The sequence below is a fragment of the Rhinolophus sinicus genome, linkage group LG04, assembly GCF_036562045.2.
Source record: "Rhinolophus sinicus isolate RSC01 linkage group LG04, ASM3656204v1, whole genome shotgun sequence".
NCBI lineage: Eukaryota > Metazoa > Chordata > Mammalia > Chiroptera > Rhinolophidae > Rhinolophus > Rhinolophus sinicus.
The window spans coordinates 167,729,021-167,755,269 of record NC_133754.1 but is presented as its reverse complement, the minus strand read 5'-3'; the positions used below and the strand labels follow the sequence as shown (position 1 = coordinate 167,755,269).

Sequence of the window (26,249 nt, the reverse complement as noted above, 5' to 3'; positions counted from 1 at the left end):
TGACTCCAGGTCTCAAAAAGAAATAGTGGCAGTTCGAGACTCTGATCTAGAGCTCTTTCAGGATTTAGATTGCTCCCACACTAACTACACCAATGGTTGTCAGCAATCACTACACATTACAGTCCCCCGAGGAACTTCAAAAAAATATGCCAAAGGATCCCTGTCATACCAATTAGCATAGTAAGAGATAGACATAGGAAACAGACTCTGAATTTAAATATTTCTGCCACTTATTAGCTGTGTGACATGGGCAAGGTACTTAACTTCTCTGTGTTTTAGTGTTCCTCTTTGTTAAGGAGAAAATACCACCTTCTTTGAAGGGTTGTTCTAAAGATTTAGTTAATAGGAATGAGGCACTTAGAACAGGGCCTGCCATGTGCTAATTGCGATTTAAAAATCCTGCCAAATATACCAGAGCAAACATTGTTCAGTGTTTATTAATTAAATCCGTACAATAGAATTTGGGGATCAGTCTTTTACAAGTACTACCCCTCAGGATTCTAATGTGCAGCCTGAGTTTTCAATCTGTGAATGTAGTGTCTCTTTTGGGATTCCGCCTCCCGAAAAGTTGTCCTTAACGAATGGGTGAAAGGAGATTTTCTTTTTTTTTCCTCCCCCTCCTGGTTTTGAGCCCAGAAACCTGTTACCTGTAACCTGCAAGACCACTGGGTGAAAGTAACCGGGGAGTGAAGGGAGTCGCCCCATCCTCACTGGGAGTTGTAGTTTGCTAAAGGTTCTGTAAGCGCTCGGTGGCCAGCTAGGACTACAACTCCCACAACGCCGCGCGCCGCCCACTCTGCCTCTCGCGGGTGGCTCTCTGCAGGCTTTCCAGTATCGCCTCTCGGCGGCAGCAGCGGCGGCAGCAGAGGCACCATGGCCGACGGCGGCGGCGGCGGTCCTCCGGAGCCACCCAGTCCCCAGGACTCCCCGGGCCCGGCGCCACGGGTTTTGCGCGCGGTCAGGCCGGGTGGCGGCACCGGCGGCGGCGGGGAGACCCCGCGGACGGCGGCGCTGGCGCTGCGCTTCGACAAGCCCATCAAGCAGGCCTTCTACAACACCGGCGCCGTGCTGTTCGTGTGCCTGTGCTGTGGCGCCGCCGTGCTTGTCTACTTCATCCTGGAGGCGTTCCTGCGGCCGCTGCTTTGGGCCGTGCTGTGCGGCACTTTCCTGCACCCGTTCAAGACCTCGCTGACGCGCCTGGGCCGCCACTGGCTGCAGCGCCTGCACCGCGCGCACACGCCCATCGTGCTGGCCGCGCTGCTGCTGCCGCTCTGCTTCGCCGACTACGGCGTCGAGGCCCTGGGCGAGCAAGCGCTGCGCCGCCGCCGTTTGCTGCTGCTGCTGGGCGCCGGCGGCCCGCTACTCTATGGCCTCTACAGCCTTGGCAGCTACCTGGGCGTGCAGGTGCTGCTGGCCCAGGCCGGCGCTTTCATCTGCTGCGGGCTGGACTATTTCAGCAGCCTGTGGGTGAGTGAGCCTCGGCCCGGTCCCTCCTTGGTGCCGGTGCGCACGCCGTACCCTTTTCTACAGCCGCAGTGCACTGGGGAGCAATCCTGCGCTCCTCGCTGCGTAAGGGCGACCAAAGGTCCACACCTGTGCGGCACTGGCAGTCTCCACCTTACTTCCCCTGCACCTGAGCAACTTGGCACACTTCCTTCCAAAGAGAGGGCGGCTGCGGTTTGAAACAGCCTCCCTGTCCCCCGCCCCCATCCTAATAGACCCTTTTAGGGGACCCTGTTGGGAATCGCTGTTCCACTTTGCAGGTAGGAGCTCCAGAGCATCGGCAGGTGGAGTTGAGTGTATTCCTGGTCGTGGAGTTGGTGCGTGCACCGGCCATCTTCAGTTTTGCTCCTGTGGGACTTTTCTGGATACCACAGCTGGAAGGGACCTTAGAGATCCTACCTAGTTCAACCTCTCATCCTATAAATAGGAGAGGCAACTTGTTACCCGGCTAGTGCTAGTTAGGGAGAAGTAGGAGACGGGTGACTTAAGTTTCTCAAGTCCTAAAACAGCTTTCTTAATAGTCTGGGGCTGCGTCTCCATTCAGGTGATTTCAGTGTACTTTGTGCGAGGCACTGGGCGCTGATCCACCGCGGCCCCACTCTACTTCTGGGGAACTACTAATGTGCAAGGACTGCTGTTCCATACTTACGTCTCCTCCCGCCTGTATTTCCTAGGCAGACTGAGTGAAAGAGAGTTAGATCCATGCTTCTTGGTCACCCTGGGCTTCTTCTTAGAAAAGTAGGGAGCTTAGAATTGGAAGGGATTTCAAAAATAACTTAGTGACACATTTCCTAACTCAGATAAGATTGTAGACCAGTTAATTACCCAAATATTTAACCTTGGGACTGTTAAAAAAACAAGTGGATGTGTAATGCGTAAGAATTCGAACTCATGAGTAAACAGTACCATTTAAAAATAGTTTGATTCACTTCTGTCAGTGTTCAATGCACCTTGACGTCAAGTTGCAAAGTAATTCTACGTATCTGTCCTGCAGGGTTTTGACTTGCCCGAGGTTATTGGTAGAATGATGACTGATCCCAGAACTCCTGTCTTCTCTTGCTCTATCAAGACCACCTTTCAGGTCAAGTTAACAGTTGATTGAGTATGCTGTTAGGTACTGGGCTTTGTGAGGGATTTAAAAGGAGAAAGATGCAGGCTCTGACTTCAGGGTGCCTATAATCATATGTGAACATAATCCCAAGGAGATGACTGACAAATGAATGTTCATTACCCACCAGTTAGGGGCCAGCAAGGTATTGCAAGGTATTGGGCAGCACCTCGTCCATCCTTTTTTAATGCTGCCTGTGTGCAACTGCTAAGTGATCAGGCAGAAGCCTTGGCCTCCAAAAGGGCCATTTCAATTGTGGTAGGAGGGAGATGGAACACCCTCTTTCGGTTCCTGGTGCTTGCTGGTTTGTCAGGTGGAAGTGATTCTAGAGTTAATTTACTTTTTGCTGCCTCTTGCCTGCCACTGTTCAGGAGAGGTTTCTGAGGGCCAGAGAACGTGATTGCCCCAGTCATTCAGATTGTGAACAGATCCACATTTCACATTTATGGAGTCCCAGTTCAGTGTTCTTTCTCCTTTACCTTGTTTCCCAGTTAAGTTGATTGGATGCCTCTTATATAGAAGGCAGGATACTATATGCTGTTAAAAAATACCGGGTGCCAAAAAAAATGTATACAAGTGGACACTTTGGTCAACGTTGCTCAAGCAGTAGTTCGCCATAATCAGAAGTATCTGGATGCTGATGGTAACCTCTTTGAGTACCTCTTGTAATTGCAGAAGTCAAACGTGACTTGTATTCATCTTTTGTTATTGGTATATATCAAGTATTACAATTTTAATACAGTTTTCCTTAAAGTGTAAATACATTTTTGGGGGGCATCCTCTGTATAAAGACTACTATGACATGTTCCTATACTCAAGAAATTTAGTCTTGTCGAAGGCAGACACATTTATAGATTCTTCTAACATTTTTTGACTTGGTATTGAAGTTTACTGTAAATTACTGTAGCCACGACCTACTAGCATATCCACTAAGCTGTAGGAAATTAGAAAAGAAAGGCCTAACATATAAATAGTGTATTTTTATACTAGAGAAAGAAGTTGAATACATGGGTAAATTGACATGGTTAATGGAAAATGAAGCATTTCTGGAATTGAATACTTGTAAAGACGTGCCTGCAGCTCAGTGTATATCGTCTTGAGTATCATTTTACGAAAGATAAACTCTCATCTCTCTAATTTTTACCTAAATACCCTAGTACATAATAGCATATCTCTGCTCAGAAGAGAAATAAGGGCCAAGATTGATTAGGCTAAAGGGGGGGGAGGTCAAGCCAATTAATGATTAGAAAGTCTTCAAACTCAGTTGTTTGGCTAAAGTGGTGGGGACAAGGGAGGAGAGGAAGAGGTAAAAAAACCCCATTATAAGCGAGACAAGTATGAGTTGTTCATTAAAAGAGAGTAGGAAGGGGCAGAGGGGCTAAGTGGTAGAGCAGGGCCTGGAGGTTGATCCCAGTTTGAGAGGTTTGCAGTTGTGTTTTCTTGAAGCGGCACTGGGCTGGGTGGTTGGTTGGATGGGGGTGAGGTGGATCTGAGAAGCAGAGACAAGGAGTTCAGGGCTCCCTGCCAAAAGTGCTGATTAAGGCCTGCCATGAAGTAAACGTCGGTCATGTGACTGGGCAGAGGGCCCACTCTGTAACTTTTCTATCTCATAGTTCGCAGCTGGTTAGGTCTGGTAAGACTGAGCAGGGCTGCCTGTTACAGGAAAAGAGTCTTGATGCTTTCTGGACAACTTGTAAATTTGAGTCTGCTGCTGAAAAGAGGTATGATGGAGAGGCGGAGAGAAAAGTGACATTTAAGCACGTCCACGTTTTGGACAGCTAACAATTCCTACATTGAAGACTCAACTTTTGAGCCGTGAACCAGGCACTGGGTTAGCTGCTTTCGTGTGTGTTATTTCATTCTCAACAATCCTGTGAAGTAGGGGGGAGGGATTTCACAGGTGAGAAGACTGATTAGAGATTGATCTGTTCGCCCCTATTAGTAAATGTATTCAACAGACCTATCAGCAGTTGAAGTCCCTTTGTCATCCAGATTTTCAATAAGGATTTACAAGGTTTCCTCCAATAAGTTGTGTTTAAGTTTTTTAGTTTTTGTTTTTTTTTTTTAGTATGAATTGATTTTAGTTATTAAGAAAAACAAAGAAGAATATCAGAATCGGACTAATTATACATGTTCCCCCAAAGACCTCTGGATCATCTAGAAACCTTAGTCATCTCTCTCTCTCTTTGCTTTTATCGTTGTAGCTGTTCAGTTATTTCCAGAAACTGGCCAGTTTTCCTTTGTAGTGTCTTCAGTGCCTGTGTTTTCCTGTTACTAGTTTATCCTTCCAGTTCAGTTCCCCTTCACCTCACTTTTGGGTTAATTCAGTCCCCTAGCTCTTTTCCTTGACTCTAGGTCTCCTAACATTCCATCCTGCTTGAAAGTGAAAGAGTAATCATTTATGGTATGAGTAATTTTTTTTAAAACAGTTGCAAATATATTAGAATATTGTACTGTGTTAGTGATTTCTAAACACTTAAGAAAAATCATTTGTTGCACCTAGTTCACATGTGACTCCGTCCTTAGGGTTTTTGGCATCTCCCCATGGTGTAGTTGTCAGGATAAATCTGAAAAGCTAATGGCTTCCCCTGCTCCACCACTTTTTTTTTTTTTTTTTTTGCTGGGAGTAATTTGGCCTTCGTCTCTGTTCGGCAACTTTGAAGACCGTTGAACAGTTTTTGCAGTAGTAATAGATTTGTGTTCTCTACAGTCTCTGATCCCATTATTTCCATGTTACTTTATAAAGAAGCATGAGGTGGAAAGACTAGTGGCTGAAAGATGAGAAGAGTGTAAATTCTAAGCAGAGCTCTGTCAATAACTTGCTTTGTGACCTTGAACAGACCAGGGCTCTTTGGGCTACTCAGCCCCAGTTGTGTGAAGTGTGGCATTAGCTTGGACAATTTCTACAGTCCCTTGATGTTCAGCTTTACAGATCCCAAGTGATTGGCAGTACTGCCGGTGAGGTTCTCAGGAAGTGTACATTAGCCATCCAGGCCTACTCCATTCCACTTCTCAACCCTTTTTAGGTGCGGTTTTGCTTGCTGACAACACTAAGGAGGAAGGTTTCCAGTGCTTAGATTGTTTCTCAGTTAAAGCTTTTCATTTTCAAAGATTCTTGACTTTTAGGTTCCCACACCGCAAAGAGAATGACCACTAAGCTGTCTTAAAGGAGAATGAAATAACTGAAGCAATAGCTGATTGGGGCTATGATTAGAGCTGTGGCTCTATAACTGGGGAAGAATTCTGTCATTTTTATTTTCTCGTAAAAGACTTGGGAAGTTGTTTGCAAAAACATGCAGCAGAATCAAGCCAAGGTGTTTTTCCATTTAATGCCCAGATGACAATAAATTAAACAATGACAGGATAAAAGGCAAACTCTACTTACATTTTATGTATTTCATATTTTTTAAATCAGAAACTACGCGTGGCTGAGTCAAATGTAAGGAAAATATGATTACTAGTTTGCTTTATTTGTAGTGCTAAGTGAATATTGCCAATTATTGTGCAGTCTTACATAGTATCTTAATAGTACACATGCAGAGTCTTATATAGTGTTTAAAAATGAGTACTGAATTTATTTGAAACGGACACATTGTTTTAAACAACACAAATTTACGAAAGTATGTCCTCGTATGTGTAAAGTGTTGCTCATTGATTTATGCTGGGAAGAAAATTCATACTTGAACAAATTTGCTCAGAAGCTAAGCATATCTCAGAGAGAGAGAGACAGAGAAATAAAAAACTGTTAAAAGCACACTTTCAGGAATTCATACTAGAAATTATGTGTGAAATTTGAATGTATGAATTTTTATTTTCAGTTTATTATTTTACAGAATAGTGATTTAAAAAATTGAGTCAAGTATAAAACATGCGTGTTATATAAAAGAAACTTAAGCAGCATAGAAGTTTATATGGTAAAAGTGAATTGTGGTCTCTTTTCTCGGTTACCATTTCCACTGTACAGATGTTACTATTGTTATTGATGAATAGTCCTCTAAATTTATTTCTATGCCTATGTGGACATATAACGTATAGGATTATTGTTTTTTTTAAAGCAAAATTGGGATAACATGTATAAAACTCTGCACCTTGCTCTTTAATTTATCATTGTATTTTGGACATCTTTCCTTGTTAGCACATATAGATAAACTTCTTTTTAATAGAATTGTAGTATAAAAAGTTGTTTTTTTCTAGATGCCTTTTCCAAAGTGTTCCTATCAGATTATTTTAGCTCTGAATGTGTATTAGGATAATCTGGTAAACATTTTAAACATTGGTTATTGTATAATCATAATGGTTTAATAGAAACTCTAAAAATGTTTTTATAAATGGCCTTACTTTTTGAACTATTATAGTGATATTCTGTGACTCTTCTGAGGGATCACTTCAAAATACTGGAAATAAATAAATCTGTAAGTCGAAAGAGTTTTAAGTTAGAAACACTTAGGCCAATGTATAGCACCAGGAGGTTACTAGACTAATTGGGGGGAATCACTTCGCAAATTATGTAAATGTCTGACCACTAAGCTGTACACTTGAAACTAATATAAAATAATATTGAATGTCAATTGTAATTGAAAAATAAAAATAAAAAAATATTGCTACTTATAGAAATAATACTCATAGGAGAAAATTCAGTACTTGCATAAATTTATGCATAAGCAATGCATAAAGAAGCAGATTACCCCCTGAAATCCAACCATGCAGAGATAATATATTTTAACATTTTGGTTAGTTTATTTTCACCATTATAAGTTTGTACTTGCATGAATTTATACTGTCATTGAATATAGATATTCGTCATGCTTTTGAAAGTCTGAATAATTACTCCATTATTTGGACATACCTTTATTTAAAGTCCTCTATAAAATGGCATTTAGGTTGTTAGCAAATTTTTTACATTTTAAACTGCTACAGTGAATATTTCTGTATCTGTCTGCATAGTGTAGAGTGCTTCTGTAAACAGATTCCCAGAAGTGGAATTGAGTATATTTAAGTGGTTATTTTATTATTTATTTATTTATTTATTTATTTTGCAACAATGTTGCTAACTTTTTTTGATATTGTATTTATTTATTTTTGAAGAGATCCTGGATCTACTTTACTTTTTCTTTCTTTCTTTCTTTCTTTTTTTAAATTAAATGTATTGCGGGCCTGCCCTGTGGCTCAGGTGGTTGGAGCGCCCTGCTCCTAACACCGAGGTCACTGGCTCAATTCCCACATGGGCCAGTGAGCTGCGCCCTCTACAGCTAAGATTGTGAACAACAGCTCTCCCTGGAGCTGGGCTCCTGTGAGCATCTGGAGGTTGGTGTCAGCTGCTGTGTGCCGCCCTGAGCGGCCAGTGGCCAGTGTGGGTGGTTGGCAGCCGGGGTGAGTGGCCGGCAGCCAGCGAGTGCTGCTGGGAGCTGCTGTGAGTGGTCAACCAACAACTGGCGACCAACTGCCTCAGGGGGGGGGGGGGTAGCGCAAGGCTCATAATACCTGCATGGTTCAGGGAGCTGTGTCCTACACAACCAGACTGAGAAATAATGGCTTGAACCGGAGTGGAGGATGGGAGGCGGAAGAAGGGGAAAAAAATGTACTGGGGTGACAGTGGTTAATAACATTATATAGATTTCAAGTGTACGTTTCTGTAATACGTCATCTATATAGTGCATTGTGCATTCATCACCCAGTCAGTTCTTCCATCACCATATATTTGACCCCCTTTTTCCTTTTTTACCATCCCCCCTTCCCCTCTGGTAACCACTAAACTGTTGTCTGTGTCTGTGAGTTTTTTTTGTCTTGTTTGTTGCTTTCACTGAAGTCATATGGTTCTCAGTTTTTTCTGTCTGGCTTATTTTGCTTAGACGATAACCTCAGAATCCATCCATGTTGTTGCAAATGGCAACATGTCATTTTTTCTTATGGCTAAGTAATATTCCATATATATATATGTACCATGATTTCTTCAGTCATCTATTGAAGGACACTTTGGTTGTTTCCATGTCTTGGCTATCGTGAATAATGCTGTAGTGAACAGGGGTACATGGATCTTTATTGATAAATGTTTCCAGATTTTTGGGGTAGATACCTGGGAGAGGGATTGCTGGGTCATATGGTAATTCTGTTCTTAATTTTTCTGAGGAACCTCCATACTGTTTTCCATAGTTGCTGTACCAATTTAGTACATTCCCACCCATAGTATATGAGGGTTCCTTTTTCTCCACAACCTCTTCAACTTAAAGTGGTTATTTTAAACTAAAATGAGACTATCTGTGAGTTTTATTCAGTTTTACTGGGTGAAAACACATGCTTCTCTTTAGACCATGATTTTCCCCTAAAAAATCTGAAGTATGCAGTCTCTTATTTTTCTCTCTCCCTACAAGTGATACAGATTTCAAAGTATAGATAAGAAACAAAAACTTTTTGGAGGTTATAAGTATCATAGAGTTAAAATCAGAAAGTTTATAACTTTTGTGATCCTGTTTCAGCTGCTCATTGGGGGCAGGCTTTCCTACTTTGTCATCCCTGACTTACGGTCGGCTTTTGCTCACTTGTGGTGATGGTAGCTTACTCCATTTTTAGATAGCTGTAGTTTGTTAGATTTATCGTCCTGTTGAACTAAAATGTGTTACTTCCTTACCCCACCTATTTCTGCTGTCAGAACCATAGAAAATTAAGTCTGATGCCTTCCCAGATGATATTTCCTCAGCTATTTGAAGATACTGCTTTTACCCGAAAATAAGACCTAACCGGAATATAAGCCCTACCATGATTTTTCAGGATGACATCCCCTGAACATAAGCCCTAATGCAACTTTTGGAGCAAACCTTAATATAAGACCCGGTCTTATTTTCAGTGAAACACGGTAGCTATCACATCGTGACATTTCCTTCTCTTTTCTAAGCAAACAGCTTTTTTTTCCTTCCAGCTATATCCGTATCTCCTATGTTGTGATTTCCATTTCCTTTCTCAGTCTGAATTTTATTGCTGATGTGGTTCAGTAGTGCAAAAGTCATTAAAACAGTCACTTACCTTGATATGAGTATTATACTTTTATTAATAGGCACTCACACCAGTTATACTCCCAATTTATACTGAACAGCTATAGCTTAGCTGTCCTCTTGTTATTCTATATTTGTGCAGTTGAGTTTTGAACCTAAAAGCAGAACTTTATATGTCCTCTCTATTAAATTTAATCTTATTTGAATTAACCCATTGTTCTAACTTCAGAATATCTTTGTGAATCAGTCATCTCCGTTTTTACCTACTATTCCTAATTTTGTGTAATCTACGAGTTTGATTAATATGTCTTCTAGTTTTTAAATTACTGAACTTAATGTTTAATAGGGTGGAGCTGATTACCGCTTTGTCGCATACCACTGAAGGCCATCCGTTTGCTGAGAATCACTTTTTTCAACAATTTGTAATTGCCAGAATCAACTGTTTTTATTTTCCCTTGTGAATACTGGAGCCACTTTTCCTCTTCTTTATTTTTCTAGCACCACCCTTATTTCTCTTTATGGTTAAGAAAGCAGGGTCTGGAGCCAGAGTTCTGGGTTCTAATCCTGACTGTCACTTTTTAGCTGTGTGACCTTGGGTAAGTGTGACCTTCCTGGAAGTCTCAGTTTCTTTCATGTGTGAAATGGGAATGATAATAGTACTTATTTCCTAGGGTTATGAGAATTAAATAAGTTCATATATGTAAAGCATCAGAACAGGGCCTGGCCCATAGTAAGTGTTATTATGTAAGTGTGCTATTATTATACATACATATTATTATACACGTTTTGTTCTGAGCTCCACGGTCATATATCAGATTCTTTGAATTCTCAGGATTAAATTTGTGTGGCCTGCAAGCTTGAACTTTCTTGAAGCAGCTATAGTTTCACTTCCCATGTACTCATATTATCTGGGGCTTAAGATCTCAGTAATATTTCATCTAATAGAGTTGCTTGAAGAAGAATATTTTAATATCCTTTTCATTATATTATAAAATAATTAGTGCTCATTAAAGATACTTTGGAAAATACAGGGAAAAGTAAAAGGGAAAAACAAATCATAACCACACAAATAAAACCATTAATTTCTCAGTACATTTCCTTTTCCCTCCACCATGTAGTAAATATAATCGTGTTTTTTTGGATTTTGCTTTTTCCTTAATATTGTTAGAAATACTTTTAATTATGTAGTCTTTGTTTACAAAAACCTCTTTTGGTGGTCGCATAACATTTTATTGAGTGAATCGTCCAAAGTTATCCACTTCTCAGTTGTTGAACTTTTAGATGATCAGCTTTTCAGTATTCTAAATTATACTCTGATGAGCTTCCTTTTACAGAATTTATCAGTATTTAGTAAGGTTCCAAAGCTGAATTCTCAGGTCAGAAGTTACAAACATTTTTAAGACCTAAAGACTATTTTTATTAGATATATACGACCAAAATAAAATAGAAGGTAGTTTTTTTCTGTTTTGTAGTAATCATATCAATTCCCTTTTCTTCATTCTCTGAATTATGGCTTAATGTTCTTTTTTTTTGTTTTAACTTGCCTTCACCCTCCCCCCAAGATTCAGGTTATTTTCATAAGATCTTGGTGCTCACATTTGTTCTGGATTATATATTCCTTCCATATTTTGTACATTTTCTGTTAAAATATGAGGTTATTAGAAAGTTTCTGCGTCGGCTATGCTGATGCCTCATAAGTGCTCGAGTCGTTTAGTTGTAGTATATGGAAAACTGAGAAGGGGACCCTGGCTGGTTCTTGTATTGCCAAGTCTTGCTGTTTCTTCTTCTAGTCATGTTTTTTCAGCTACACATCTTCAGCTGTGCATATAACTCTGGATTAGGGTCTAACCATTATTTCATCAGGGTCACACTTCAGCTGGTTGTCTCTTTTTACCTTTAGAAAAATGATTTTCACTGTAATAAACGTATTTCATAGTCTCTAATGGAATCCTTTAACCTGATTCTTTTCAGAAAGCAAGTTTTCTTCTTTTTTCAACATTATAGAGAAAAACCTTAAGAATGCCACAAGATGAAGCTCTTAATTTAAGTCCATGGCTTAAAGATGGAATATTTTATCTTAAGTATCTTTATGCATACAATAGTTTTTGAACTTTGAGATATCATAAAACTATATTTATTTTTTGTTTAAAATATTTAATATCACTACATGGTATTTCAAATGCTTGTTTATTTCAATAGTCAGTGGTATTTTAACAGCTATATATGATGTCAGTGGGGTAGTAGGTTGAGGGGCGTTATCACTTTGTGAGGGGTGTAAATGTCTTAACTATTATGTTGCTTTGTATACCTGAAACTAATGAAAAAAAAAATAGACTTAGAAGCGGTCCCCCCCAAAAAAAAATTGATTTAGCTAAACAGAAGAGAAAAACCTACACATCCTGCTTTTAGCACTACCAAACTTTATCTTAATGAGTGTTGTATCCACAGCTTTCATGCAATATAGATGCTTGCACATTTGGTAAAATTGTATGTTTATTTTCACGTGTATGTATATTTTACAACTATGTCTATATTTCATTTATTTAAGATCTGGACGTTGGTAGTTGGCTATGTGTTGGCTGTTTCATTCAAGTGGAATGCAAGCACTGAACGCTACTTGAGAGCAGTTTCAATTCCTGTCTGGATTATATTGCTTTTTCATTTAGGTGGGTCCCTTTTTCTAAGAAAGTTTAACTTAAGGTCAGCAGTGGCTGACCGTGCAAATCAAAGTGAATTGTTTATAGTGTTACATGTGCATTTAAAATTCTTTAAAATAATCTTTGGAAAATGTTCTGCTTTAATCTTTTATTATTATCTTTAATAAAAATGTTACGCTTTAAAATGTCTATCTTTTAATTACATTGAATGTTTATTTTCAGAAAGGTTCTTTAAAAATAAATGTATCTTAAAAAGTAGAGCACTTGGACCATTTCTGAGTGTCATACTTAAGGAGGACACAGACAAGCAGCCAAGGATAAGAGGTGCTCAAAACCGAGTGAGAAACAATGAGAGGAACCAGAAATGTTTACTCTGGATGAGAGCAGGGAACCGGGCTATAGGCATGGCGAGAGGTGGAGCTAAGGAGGATATAAAATTTGGAAGCTTGTTTCAAGTATTTGAAGAAGAGTCCTGTGAACGAGTAGTTTAAACAGATCTTTAACCATGAGGGAGAGAGGTTCGAGCAGTGAGTAGCTTCAGAGAGAAAAGTCTCTGTTCAGCATGAGAATGACCAGTGTCAGAGCTGCTCCAGATAATGAGTTAGTTCCCAGTTAGTTGAGACCAGCTCTGTTAGCTGAGTGGCTGCTACAATGTTGTAGAGTGATTTTTTTCAGGGACTCTTTGTCTCCAGGTCTGAGCCTATGGAAACATTAAGTTCTAATTTAAAAACAAAATTCAGTAACCTGGAGCAGTTAATAGCCTATTTAAAGGAGGTTTTTAGAACTACTTATTGTTTAAAAAACACACACACCCAAAACAGGTGATTGAAAATATGTCTCTGCTTAGAGTCTGATGTTGAATAAAGTATTACTCTCTAGCTTTGCTGACTTGGAATGCTAGAGCAGTTGATCAGCAAGATCCCCTAATGTCTGATTTGACTCATTTTGAATTCGAGAAAGGCAGAAGCTCTAGACAAACTCAAGGAAATGCAAATGGCTAATGGGTAGGGACCTGAGCCTCAGTCACCTGTTAGCATTTTTGCATTATACACTAAGGATGATACATTGAAGCTTTTTACAGTGCTCCTTTGGCCCATTCCACCCTTTTTCAGCGAGTGTTCACAGCCACTCCCTCAAGAAGGAAATCAAGTGATATTTTCAGGAAATCAAGTCAGACTGCTTGACTTTCCTTTCGGTTCTATGCCTGGTGCAGGTCATTCTGGGGTTAAATGCGGGGGCTTGTGTTTGGGATGGTCTTAAACCCTGGATCTGCTTTAGAATAGACTTAGTTCCTCAGGTGATACAAGCCTGTTAAAGGTAGGCCAGCACCTGCCCAGTCCTTTAGACCAGGGGCCCTTGACAGCAGGCCTGGATTTACTAAGAGAAATCCGGAATTGAGGTTTCATTTGTTCGATGGCCTTTTAAAAAAAATTTTCCCTGTGAAATAATTTTGTTGTTTGCCGATATACCAAATTGTTCTATCTACTAAACTGAGTCTTTTAAAAACAAGTGCTAGGTTTTAATTTCACTAAAAATGTTAATTCTTAATTATTTGCAGCATCTCTGGCTGGCTCATGGAGAATTCCAGTATTCCTGGTTATTGTTTTCCTGATGTCTGTGGGCACCCTCTATGAAAAACAGAATGGAAAAGAGTCTTCTGGTAAGAACTAGGGCATTCTATTCATATTACTCTTCAGAACTATTTGGGAGAGTAGCTTGATTTAAAAAAATGGGATGATGAAATGGCTTTAAATCTGTTTAAAAACCTGTGGTGTTTTCTGAATAATAAATTTGTTTAAAGTATTTTAAGTTGTTAGATCATACCTCACCTGCCCCCTTTTTTGCTACTTTTTATTGAGGTATAATTTATAGAATGTAAAATTAACCATAAACTATTTAAAAGTAGCATTTAGTGCATTCACAGGATTGTGCAGCCATTACTTCCATGTAGTTCCAAGGTGTTTTCATCACCCCACAGGGAAACCCTTTCCCCAGTAAGCGACTAACTATAAATTAGGTTATTTATTTGAGATGTCTTTCTTCTTTCCTTTTTTGTTTTCTTTTTTTGTTTTTGTTTTTGAGATGTCTTTTTCTTAGTGCAGGCATTTATATCTATAAACTGCCCTTTCAGAACTCCTTTTGCATCCCATAAATTGTAATATGTTCTTTCCACTTTCTTTGAGTGAAGATACTGTTCAATTTCTCTTTTGATTTCTTCTCGGACACATAGGTTAATCAGAAGTGTGTTAAATTTCCACATATTTTTGAATTTTCCAGTTTTTGGTTGTGTGTGCTTTTGCTGTCCTGCCTAACAAATCATTGCCAAATCCAAGGTCGTGAATATTTTCCCCTGTTGATCTTGTATCCTGCAACTTTGCTGAACTTGTTTATTAGCTATAGTGGTTTTTTTGTGGATTCTTTAGGATTTTGTGTACATAAGATCATGTCATCTGCAAATAGAGATAGTTTTACTTCTTTTCTAATTTGGATGTCTTTTATTTTTTTTCCTTGCCTGATTGCTCTGGTGAGAACTAGTACAATGTTGAATATATACCATGTTCTTTTAAAGATTAGTTTTGAGGTACCCTGGCTGTAAGTGGCCTGTATCCAGAAATAGTTTGTTAAAGGTACAGATTTCTAAGGAGTTGTAGCTGGGCGGGAGTGGAAGTGGCTAGATATAGTAATGGTTCTCAGATCAGACTGGGGAGGTCACTCTGAGTAGCACACAATTTCTGTAGTGATAGGCATTTGTTCCTTCTTTTTAATGGTTATACATAAACTAAAAGCAGATTCCTAATTGTAGCAGATTTTTAAAAGAAATTAATTTCTCAGGTATCAGTTTGTTAAGTTAGAAAATACAGACAAACAAAAAGAAGAAAATAAAAATCTCTCAAAATCCCATTGCCCACAGATTATAAAAATGTTAACTAATGGTTTTTATGCCTTAGACTTTTTAGATCACAAGAAAACTGGATCATAGTGAACATTCTCTTTTGTAACCCACATTTTAAACTTAATTATGTCATGAGTACCTTTCTATGTCGATGAATATACTTCTACAACATTATTTTTAGCATCTTCATTTTATGCTAATTATAATGCTATTTGTGACACTGTTATTTGTACAGATACCTTATAGAGTCTTTTTTTAAATTGTTGCTCTTTTTTATTTTATTTGTTAAATGAGTAATGTGTCACAATTGTAAGACATCTTATTCATAAAGAGTTGTTTGGAATTTTTAAATAATTACCTGAAACAAAGAAACCTTAATTATCTGTCTGATAGTGGAAAACAGGAAAGATTTTATCTTACATTTTGCTGTCTTTCTAATTTTCCTTTGCTCAGCTTGCCTTCCTAGTGACAGTCTGGGGGTATCTATCAGACCAGGAGAAGTAAACTGTTTTGGCACCTACTATATATCGAAGGGGTGGTGAGCTCCACTGGTTCTTCTGGTTTGCTTTAGCTCCTTCTGTTTTTTCCTTTTCCCTAGTAGTAGGGATTCAGACAGCCCTGCTTACCCCTCACCCCAGGACAGTTTTCTCTTTTTGACTGCCTTTGTTCAGAGCTAAGTAAGTACTTCACTGCAAGTATATAATGTTGGTCTAGACTGAAGGCTTCAGGTGGGTTTTCTCTTCGGTGTAAATTCTAGTGAGCTGATGATGGCAGCCTCGAGAGCTGTGAGGACAAGAATTCTAAGAGCAAGTGCTGAGCCATGTTTGATTATTAATATCAGGCAGAAACCCTGAGTAGGAGTATGTTGGCATACAAGCCAGATTTCTAGTATTTTTATTCCAGACTATTACAGGGAAGCAAATCACAGAATAAATGTTCACAGCAGGTTTGGAAATGTTGGTTTTTCTTGCTTTATTTACTTTCATTCCATCTTACTTAGGAATAGGTTGTTCTTGATCTAGAATCCTTTTATGGACTTCTAGTCGAGATAATTCTCATCATAAAATAAGCCTTTTAAAGTCCACCCCCTCCTCCCTAAATTTCTGAAAGTTTTTTTTCTCTTGTCCCTAGAACTGTGTTTCTTTTAGGCATTAGAATTCAAACCATCTAGTCCACCCTGGGACAAACTTTCCCTTTTATTACAGTCAGTGCCCTCCTGTAGATGTCGCTGTAATATAGTTAGGTACAGGGCTGGTTTAGTGTACTGCCATGTGCATTTATTCCTTCCTGTCATTCCCACTGTCCCATTGGAGGACTTGCTCTTATGTCCTAGTCTCCAGTATAGGCATCTATCGCTGTGTCTTCTGAGCTTTGACTCTTATGTAGAAACTTTTTATGATCTGTGGACCACTGGAATCACAGAATTAATCCTTTGGATTTCATCAGAATTCAGAGCATGAGTTTGTTTCATTTCTAGGTCCAGAAAACTCCTCTTGTGGGTCATTGCTGAGTTAGTTTCAGTGGTTCCTTCTGAACCCCAGGGACCTTATTCAGTGATTTTCTCTCAGACCTTGGGAGCTCTGACCAGGTATTTTGTGAAACCCCAAGATAATATAAGGGTAAAATGTTAAATGTCTACCATGGTTTTAAATGTACTATCTTTTTTAAATCCACAAATGAAAGCCACCCTCCAAAACCTTATAGAATGGTTGTCTCCATTTTGCAGATGAAGACATTTAACTCGAGAGGTTAACCGACTCGCTTACAGTCCCACTGGTGGAGCTAAGATACAAACCTAGGTCCTTGACCCTCGGCCCAGCGTTCTTTCCCTTCACCAGGCTCTCTGAGCAAGCATCAGTCATCCCGAAAAGGTATTGACCGCTGATCCCCTTGCACCCAGCCGCAGTCAGCTGCTGCAGGCTCCCATGTGGGCCCTGTTGAGTCAGCACAGCTGCAGGACCTGGCTTCTGTGTCTCCTGGTTGCAGAAGCCTCACTGGGTTGAATCTTGGAGTCCAGCTCTGATGTGTTCCTACGGCCTATGAGAAAAAGGACCCCTAGCATTATTGTTAGTAATGATAGTAATGGGCGAGGCCCTGTTTGGCTCTTTAAACACGCCGTCTCATTTAGTTTTCTTGGAAATCTAGTGAGATGGGTATTACATTCATACTTATTGTAGAGACGAAGAAATTGAGGCTTAGAGAGCCATTTACTCGGAGGAGTGCTTCTTCAAAAGCTAGGCAAATATATCACCTGTATCTTTTAACAGCGCGGACAGTCAGCCTGAGAAGTACAGGCAGGTACAACGGCGTCTGTTCCTCCTACCACTGGTAATCCTTTATAACGGAGCAGAAATAGCTTTGCAAGAAGACTTGGTAGTTGCCTTCATCGTTTTGGTATAACGTGCAATATGAGTGAACAGTTTGGTCCAGTTAAGCTCCCATTGGAAAAGGAACAAACTAGTTTTTTTACCGTTCATCTCTCACTCCCCAGTTCTGACGCTGTAAAATAGTCCTAGAGAAACTCCTACTGGTCCATATCCACGCCCTTGTTACTGACCAGTGGTACAATGAAGTGATACTAGAAGTCACTGAGAAGACGTATTTTCCACATAAGTGATGGGAACACAGGCCTTCTTCAAAGGGAGCTGTGTGTGCCGGGGAGGTTTTACTTGGTTGGCAGGGCCTCCTTTCAGGAAGCATCTTTGGATGTATTTCTGGCCACTGCCACTATCCCTGTGGAAGAGAACAAAGTAGATCAAGTATTTCCTTATTTAGACTGGTTTCAAAATACATTTTCCCTTGATTTTTAAAAATGTTATTCTGCCCATTGCTGAGTTAGCCACGTTCACAGATACTATTTGAACGTAGGATCTGTTTCTTACGTGACAGACTATGAGTTTCTATCTCCTGGTCCTCGGTGCTAGCAGTCGTCTGTTTCTTTGGACGTGTGTGGATCCATTATTTGGGCCTCCACTTAATGCTGGCCCTGTCCCTGGATAGCTTGACACTTGAAACCTTGGGTGCTCTTTCCTTTTTTGTTTATAGTCCTTGGGTCCCAGGATTATGTTGCCTTGTCTACGTGCCTATTTTTAGCTGGGACTTTTTATTGCCAATGCCATAACTTTGCCTAGATTCTCAGTCCTGGAATTGTTCTGTCTGGTTTATCATCCTTTTGCACAAAAACCTGTGGGGTTTTTGAAGTGCAAGAGGATATCACTAAGCCAGAAGTCATTAAAATGCCTATATGTTGTTTAAGATCAGTTTCCAAATCTTACATCCATAATTTTCAGATACTCCTTGTTGATTTTCTCTGTGTGCTATTCTTTTCATTCCTTTGTGAAGTTTCAGGCACTCTAAAAATTTGCTGACTCATTCGTATATTCACTAGGATGATATTTCATAGCTTTCGTTTATTTAGCGCTGATTCGTTGAATATTTACTGTGTATTTTAGTGACGTCAGCAAGTTGGAGAAAGAGTTAGTATTTAAAATTAGCCATGGTTGTGAAGGTTTAATTTAATGATCTTAAGTTCTCCTCAGAGTCTTTCAGTGCCTACTGTATACAGAATATTTTGCATGGCCCTGCAGGAGATCAAAAAAATGTGTGCTAAGGGGGATAAAACTTAGGGAAATGGCTACAACATGAAGTAGTAAGGGGCTGAGAGGTGCAGCTACTGTAGGAGTGCTAGTGACTTATGCTTGTAGTTTATGCTCCCCAAACCAATAGTTAGGATATAGACGATGATAATAGCTGACATTCATTGAGTGAGCCGTACATGCCAGGTATTGTTCCAATCATTTTGTATCATTGTTTCACTGAATTCTCACGTGAGACAGGAAGTTCTATAAGCTCCATTTTACACGTGAGGAGACTGAGGCATCTAGATGTTTGGTACCTTGCTCATAGTCATCCAACAAGTAAGGAATAGACCTGAGATTTGAACCTGGGCAGTCTTGTTTCCTCACCTGTGGTCCCAGCCACTGAATTGTACAGCCTCCGGGTATGAACCCTCCCACTCTCCGCTCCCATTCTTCCTGTCATCCTCACCTCTCTCTGCTCTTCTCATCGGCCCCTATGTTCTGGCCTTTTTGGGACTTCTTAGAGTTCTTTGGACAGCACACTTTGCTTTTTCTTGCATGTGTGTCTTTAGACCTTCTTTTTGGTCTTCCTAGATGTTTTCTACCCCACCTCTCCCTTCCTCCCCAAGATATACTTGTTCTATCTTCTTTTTTTTTTTTTTAATGGTTTTTCTTTTTTTAATTTTGTTGGGGAATATTGGGGAACAGTGTGTTTCTCCAGGGCCCATCTGCTCCAAGTCGTTGCCCTTCAATCTAGTTGTGGAGGGCGCAGCTCAGCTCCAAATCCAGTTGCCCGTTTTCAATCTTTAGTTGCAGGGGGCGCAGCCCACCATCCCATGTAGGAATTGAACCGGCAACCTTGTTGAGAGCTTGCACTCTAACCAACTGAGCCATCTGGCTGCCCCCTTGTTCTTGTTCTGTCTTCTTTATCTGGCTAACCTGTTGAAATGCATTTAAAGGATTGCACCTCTTACCATTTTTCAGCCTTGTCCGCACGTTTGGAAATGCTTCCCTTACCTCCCAAGCATGGATTCGGTTTCCATCCTCTGTGCTCCACGTACCTTTACATTACGTGGAGCACAGAGGATGGAAATATGCTACACATACCTTTACATTAGCCCTGAACCTACTGAACCTTGACTGATAGTTTAAGTATTAGACTGAGCTGGACACTAGTGTCCTAGTTTCTCATCTCAGCACATAGCCTAGTCACCTCTGATGATGAATGCCTAGTAGGAGTTTAGAAATATAAGTCAAAAGACAGCCGACTGGAAGTCCATGTGTGAGGAGCTATAAAGTGATCTTGTTATTTTGGAGCTACTTAAAAAAAGCACTTTTCAGTCTTTCAAAGAAGAGTCACCACTTCATTAAATTACTTGTGAAGAGGTGGGTTTAGTAATTCAGGAGCCTTGACTAGTCTTCAGTCTTACGTAAGAGAGAATACTTTGCTTTTTGAATTTTGACTGGAAATATTTTATTTTTCTACTCTTCTGTCCCAGGCCATTAATCATTAGGTGTTTCCAACTTTTGCTTTTGAGTGGAGCCTGAGAAATCTCTCTTGGGTGCACAAGAAACTAGGTCCTCTTCAGTATCTTGTGTAATCAGTTTGTTTTTGAAACTTCTATCTGGAAGTCTAAAAAGAGCTTCAATATGTGCAAACGTCTCCATCCGTTTCCCCTGCATGTTGTCTGTCTCACCTTAAGCTGCAAATTTCGGGGTCATCACTGACACCTTCATCTCTCATTCCCTTTATTGCTTCATCACCACGTCTGGTCCACTTTACTCCACGTCTCTTAGATGCAGCCAGTTTTCCATCATCTGCCCTGTTAACCGCTGCAGGGCATGCTATCAACATGGCTCGCCTATGATACTGCAGTCGTTTATCTCATTCTTGGTCTCGCTAAGCTGTTCTTCACCAAACAGCAAGAACGATCTTTTTATATCTCAATACTGATCATTTTTCTTTGGAGTGCGGAGGTGGGTGTGGTTAGAAGAGGGCGACAGGAGAGACCTTTGCAGTGATAAAGCTGTTCTGTATCTTGTGTCCATGCCGATATCCTGATTGTAATGTTGTACCACAGTTTTGCAAGACGTTACCACTGGGGGAAACTGGATAAAGGGTTCACAGGATGTATTATTTCTTACAACTGCAGGGGAGCTACAATTATCTCAGTAAAATGTCAGTAAAAAGCACGATTATGATCCTGTTTGAAACTCCTTAGTGCTTTCCTCCTCCTTTTAGGATAAAGACTAAAGTCCTCACTGTGGTCTTTGCAACTTGCCATCGTCGGGCTTACCATCCCTCGCCTTGTTTATTCCATACCAGTTATCCACTAGCTGTCTGTTCCAGACATGCCGACTGTTTTGGACTTCCAGTGTTTTGGACATGCCAGGTTCTTCACTTACAGCCTTGCTATTCACTTTCTTCTATCCAAAATATTAGTCTTCACATTCTTAGGTGATTTTCTTTTCATCCTTTGTATATCAGCTTCATTTTCACTTCTTAAAGGGAATCCTTTCCTCATTCTCCAGACTAAGTCAGATTTCTATTGGGAGCTCATAAAACACCTAGTATTTGTTCTTTATAGCAGTCATTATAGTTTGTACACATTCATGTTTGTGTGGTTCATTAATTCGTATCTGTCTCTTCCACTAGCCTCTTTATGTCTTTATCCCCAGCATCCAGTGCAGTGACTAAAGAGAACATGTAAGACATGAAACACACGGCCTTTCTCTCTCAGCCATTGTTCTCTTATTGGCATCTCAGGAGCACCTTAGATACTCAATCCGGGAGAATCAGTCCTAATCTAGAAATCTTGCTGTCTTCTCAGATCATGAGCTTGAGATTCTCTTGTATTGCCTAGAAAGGAACACCTCTCAGGTCACAGAGGCGTTATTAGCAGAGGGGTAGGATATGGTTGAGCAAGGTGAGTGCTCTGGACCCTGATGGCTGAGTCTGCGGAGAGTCATCTCAGGCCCTGGCCTGCTCAGCTCTGAGCAATGGCCAGTCTTGGATTGGTTGGGTGTGTGGAGTTCATTTGGAGATGAAATACACTGACCTTGTGAAGGGTTGTGGCTCCTTTCATTGGCTTGCAGAATTCTATGTCGTCATGTTGAGTATTGGTCTCCCAAAAGTAAGGTCCCAGCTGTATGAGTGCGGGTATGCAATTTGGTGACTAAGGGATAGTCAGTGTTCTTACTCGTGGACAATGGAATCCACACTGGCTAGTCTAAATAGAAAGAGGTATTGATATAGAGTTTTTGCATGTGACATTTTTGGAAAGCCCATACGATTGAGCTCGGATCTGACAGAGGCAGAAGCAGTGCAACCAGGAGGAATGCTCGACACCAAAGGACTGTTTGAGCAGAAGTGCCATAGCTGCTGCTGCCTGCCACAAAGTTAGAGGTCCAACAGCCAAACCTCTGGAACTTCTGTCAAGTTCTGCAGAAAAACCATACGCCTCCATAACTGTTTGGCATGAGAGCTGTGTGGCTTCCACGTTATAGTCAGGCCTTTTGGTCTCTCAGGTCCTGGGCAGGCGTGCCTGCCTGGTAGAAACTGCATCACGTGTGGGACCTGAGCTGCAATGGAATCCAAGAAATACAGTCTTTAGCTTTCCAGTTTCTCAGATGCAGGAAAGCATGCTAGAACCTGGTGTTGTGTAAGCTAGTCTGTGTTGTCTGCCACAGCAGGTTAAAGGCCGACAATTACAGACAGTCCTCATTGGCTAGTAAATAATTTATTTAAATGTAGTGCAAATGGTTAAGCTCGGTGTACTACCTATTAGGAACTTAATATGGGCACATATAACATGAAACGGGGTAATGCTGTTCCTTTAGATTTCCTAGTGGTGGATTTTGGCTGTGCTGAATTATGTACTTTATAGATGTAAATGGTTTGGCATAACACCCATACATTTGCATAACCGTCTGTGGAGTGTTATTGAGAGCACCAGGTATGGGCTGTCCCACACCGTACTACAAGCTAGTAATACAAAGGAGAGTAAGTCTATATTCAGGAAGTCACAGACTTGGTGTGGCAGTGTTTTTCAACAGAAATGTGTATTAAAATTAACCTGTGAAGTTAAACATAAACATGGCGCTTCATGTTTATATATTCACTAGGCCACGTGCAACAGCATCCCAAATGAGAGAGAGAGAGACAGAGTCCAGAAACCTGCATTTTTAGCAGGCTTTCCTGTTGATACTTAAGCATTCTCCCTTGCGAAGAACCACTGGTCTGGTGGATCAGTAATAACCGTTTTGTTTTGTTAATGTTGAAAACTTAGGACTATGTTTCAGGTTCAAGTTACTTCCCGCTTGGTTCATTTGCTTTAAAAAGTTTAAAAAAATGCATGCTTGCTTTACAGGGGCAGAGTTGCCAGGGCAAGTTATCTCCATGGCAGCTTCCACTCTAGCAACGCTGGCCATCTCTATCACAGGGTACGAATCAAGCACGGAAGACCAGCCCTCCACTCAGCCTGCAGGTGACTCCGCTTATGAAGGAATGCCTTCAGAATCATTCCAGAAATTGCTATATACGTAGAATATACAATTAAGAAAGACACTAGCATCACAAAGTACTATTTACAGGTCCTTCATTTTTCTCTCTGATTCCTATTTTTACACTGTTTTTCCTCTAATTTTTGTTCTTATGTATCACTTTTTTTCAGACATTTATTATTTACCTTCTTAGGTTTCTTATCTTGGTTTTTCATTCTTTCCTTTTAAAAAATATTCTTTTCTTAATTTATTTTGTTATTTCTCGCTTTCCTCTCGTATTATTTTCCTTTTTTCAGCGCCCCATTTACCTTTGTCCATATCTTCCCCCCCCACACTTAATCCTTTTCTTATTTTCCGTTTCTTCTACAACTGCCAGTTCTCCTCCATTGTTCTATTTTGCTCTAACTTTCTATATTGTTTTTTTTTTCTTGTGTTGTTCCCTTTCTCCAAATCTTTGTTTTCACTTTTATTTTCCATCTTCTAGTCATCCATTTCTCTGGCATTTCTTACTTTTCTTCTCAAAGTTTGTTTTGCATCCCTCATGCTCTTAATATATTGACTTTCCCTTAAAACAGACTCCTCCTATTGTTTCAAATTCAGTGCTCCTGTGAGATCTAGCTGGTAGATTTCTATCAGCTTTAAAGTCACGCGGTACTCACACAGAGTTCTGGAATGTAAACGCCCATCTTTGCCTGTGCCAAGCGGTCCATTAGTGCCAGAGGTTTTGGAGTTAAGGAATATTTTTGGTGAGCTCTTCTGGAGGAAGAACTGACTTTAGAACAATTTTGAAGGAAGGGGTCAGCTAAGAAAAAGGCATTTGGGGTAGTAGGACAACTTATTTTTCTTGCACACTGAATCATGTTTTCACAGTGGAGAGGGAATACTGTTTTGGTTATGGACTTACTCTAAATGGCTGCCACAGCCACCAACATGAGGTTTCCAAATTACAAAGATACTCAGAGAGCAACGTCAACCAGAAGCATATTATAACTCGCTTGGGCTTTAGCTTCAAACCTCAAGGTAGAATGTTAGTTCTGGTGAGGTGGACTGACCTACCATGGTGCTGGCTATAGCTCTAGTAAAAATGTACTCACAGCTCAACATCTCTTAAAAGGAACACTAAGGAAATTATGTAGCATTCAGAGGGCTACTGTATAGTTGCTTATGAAAATTTTGACATAACGGAATTTAGTAAGCACCTACTATATGTCAAGTGCTATTCTATGTGCTAGGAATTCAGTGGAGGGAGAAGAAGGCAGACAAGATCTTATCTCCCCTGGAGCTGACATTTAGCTGAAGGGAGAAAGTCAAGAAGGTTGAGTGGAACATGATACAACTATGTAAAACTGTGTAAAGACTGGAGGGCGGACTGGGAGTCGGGATTATGGGTGTTCTTGTTTTGTTTTTTCTCTTTTTTTCCTCAACTTCAGAAATATGATATAGTTTTGTCCTGAACTTTTATTTATGGAAGGCAAAATGCAAGTTTTAGGACCTTACTCATTTCTATCATCACAGTATATACTGAGTAGCACCGCTTTGCTAGTTACATGATTTCTGACATATATGGTAGGTTTTAGTGAAACTTGGAAATAATAATATAACCCTACATTAACATGTAGCAGTTGCATTGTCAGTAAACAGTGCCTCATGTGAAATAATTCAATGTGATTTATTTGAAAATTCCTCACCCTCAGCAATCTTGTTTTACATCTCATTCTAAGAAAGACATGTTTCAAAGTCTTGGCTTCTTCTTGGAAGAGCAATTGGCTCCATGTTAGGTGACATGAAAAGCCATATTGTGTCAGAAATATATATAAATGCATCTAGTATGAAATTATATTAAAAGAGGAGGAATTTTTATCTACTATATGGTAATGTTTATTGCTGTATATGGTTTGAATAAGTTTCATGGACTAAGTATAATTCTCGGCTATTTTGTTATGTATTTTTCTTTAGTTTTTTTGTTTAAATGAAAAATATTAATAAATGATATATATGTCATAAAAAACGTGAACAATATAAAGTGTATAAAGTAAAAACTAAAATAGTCCCCATACCCAACTCTACCCTTCAACAAACTTAGTTTCCCTAAATTTTAAACTGTCAGCATTGTTAATTCTCCACACATTTTTCAGTACATATGCAGACATCCATCCAAATCTTTTTTTTTTCTTTTTTAATGTGATGTAATCATACCATGAGAGCACATTTTGATGGCCTAACATAGAGTAGATTAGCGCATTTCTCTGTATTACTGTTCACTACTGTGGATGAAGGTGGTGGATGATGTTTTCTTTTCCTTCCCCTCTTCAGAAGCCATGGACAGAGGAGAACCCCCTCCATCACTGTCCTCATCTTCTTCACCCTCCTCCCCTTCACCCACTCTGGGCAGACAAAGGACTGAAATCGGAACATTCCTTAGAAAGAAGAAAACGAGTGATATCTACTTTGTGTCTCTCGTTTGGGCCATCATTGGAGTCCAGGTCTGGTTGAACCTGTGGATTGTGCAGTTGCTGCCAGTGCCTATTGCAGGTAATTGGTTAAATATGATTAGACTTGGGATAATCTTACTGTCTTTTAAAATAAAACGCTAGGACGTTTACATTTAAATAGTAAACATTATTTTGAAAATATATTACTTGATACCTCTTTAAGATTTCGTTTTGAAGCTTGAAAATGTATTTAGCCTCTTACAATTTTGTGTGGTGTTACAGACTGGTGGTTCCATGTGGCGAGTTGACCATTCAGCCATTAATGATTCTAGGGGGAGACTGTTAACAATCTGAGTTTTGGGGTTTGTGATTGAATTTTGAGAGCTGCTCTTAGTGAAGTGTGTTTTACATTGTGTTTTTAATTCAAAGGAAATGTAGGTTTTGAGAAATATATGTATGCAGCATCTTGATATTTCTCCCCTTGTTTGACAGAAAATTAAATTACATGCACAAGTATGAATTATATCAAAATGGAGATTATGGCTGTTCACCCATCATTAAGTTAGGTCTGTTTGCCTGAATACCGTGG

General features: G+C 39.9%; 1 protein-coding gene across 2 annotated transcripts in view; it reads left to right on the top strand.

The window, feature by feature from the left end:
• Positions 1-799: 799 nt before the first annotated feature.
• The window catches only part of TMEM245 (transmembrane protein 245), an 86,728-nt gene continuing 61,278 nt past the window's right edge, over positions 800-26,249 (top strand). Inside the window, exons 1-5 of one of the 2 annotated variants that reach the window (XM_019734185.2) lie at positions 800-1,467; positions 12,146-12,263; positions 13,813-13,914; positions 23,096-23,212; positions 25,542-25,760. In XM_019734185.2, coding sequence (XP_019589744.2) covers positions 874-1,467; positions 12,146-12,263; positions 13,813-13,914; positions 23,096-23,212; positions 25,542-25,760 — 1,150 coding nt within the window. In that variant the 5' untranslated portion in view covers positions 800-873. The remainder of the gene's footprint in view (positions 1,468-12,145; positions 12,264-13,812; positions 13,915-23,095; positions 23,213-25,541; positions 25,761-26,249) is intronic. The other variant, XM_019734186.2, reaches the window with a different exon arrangement.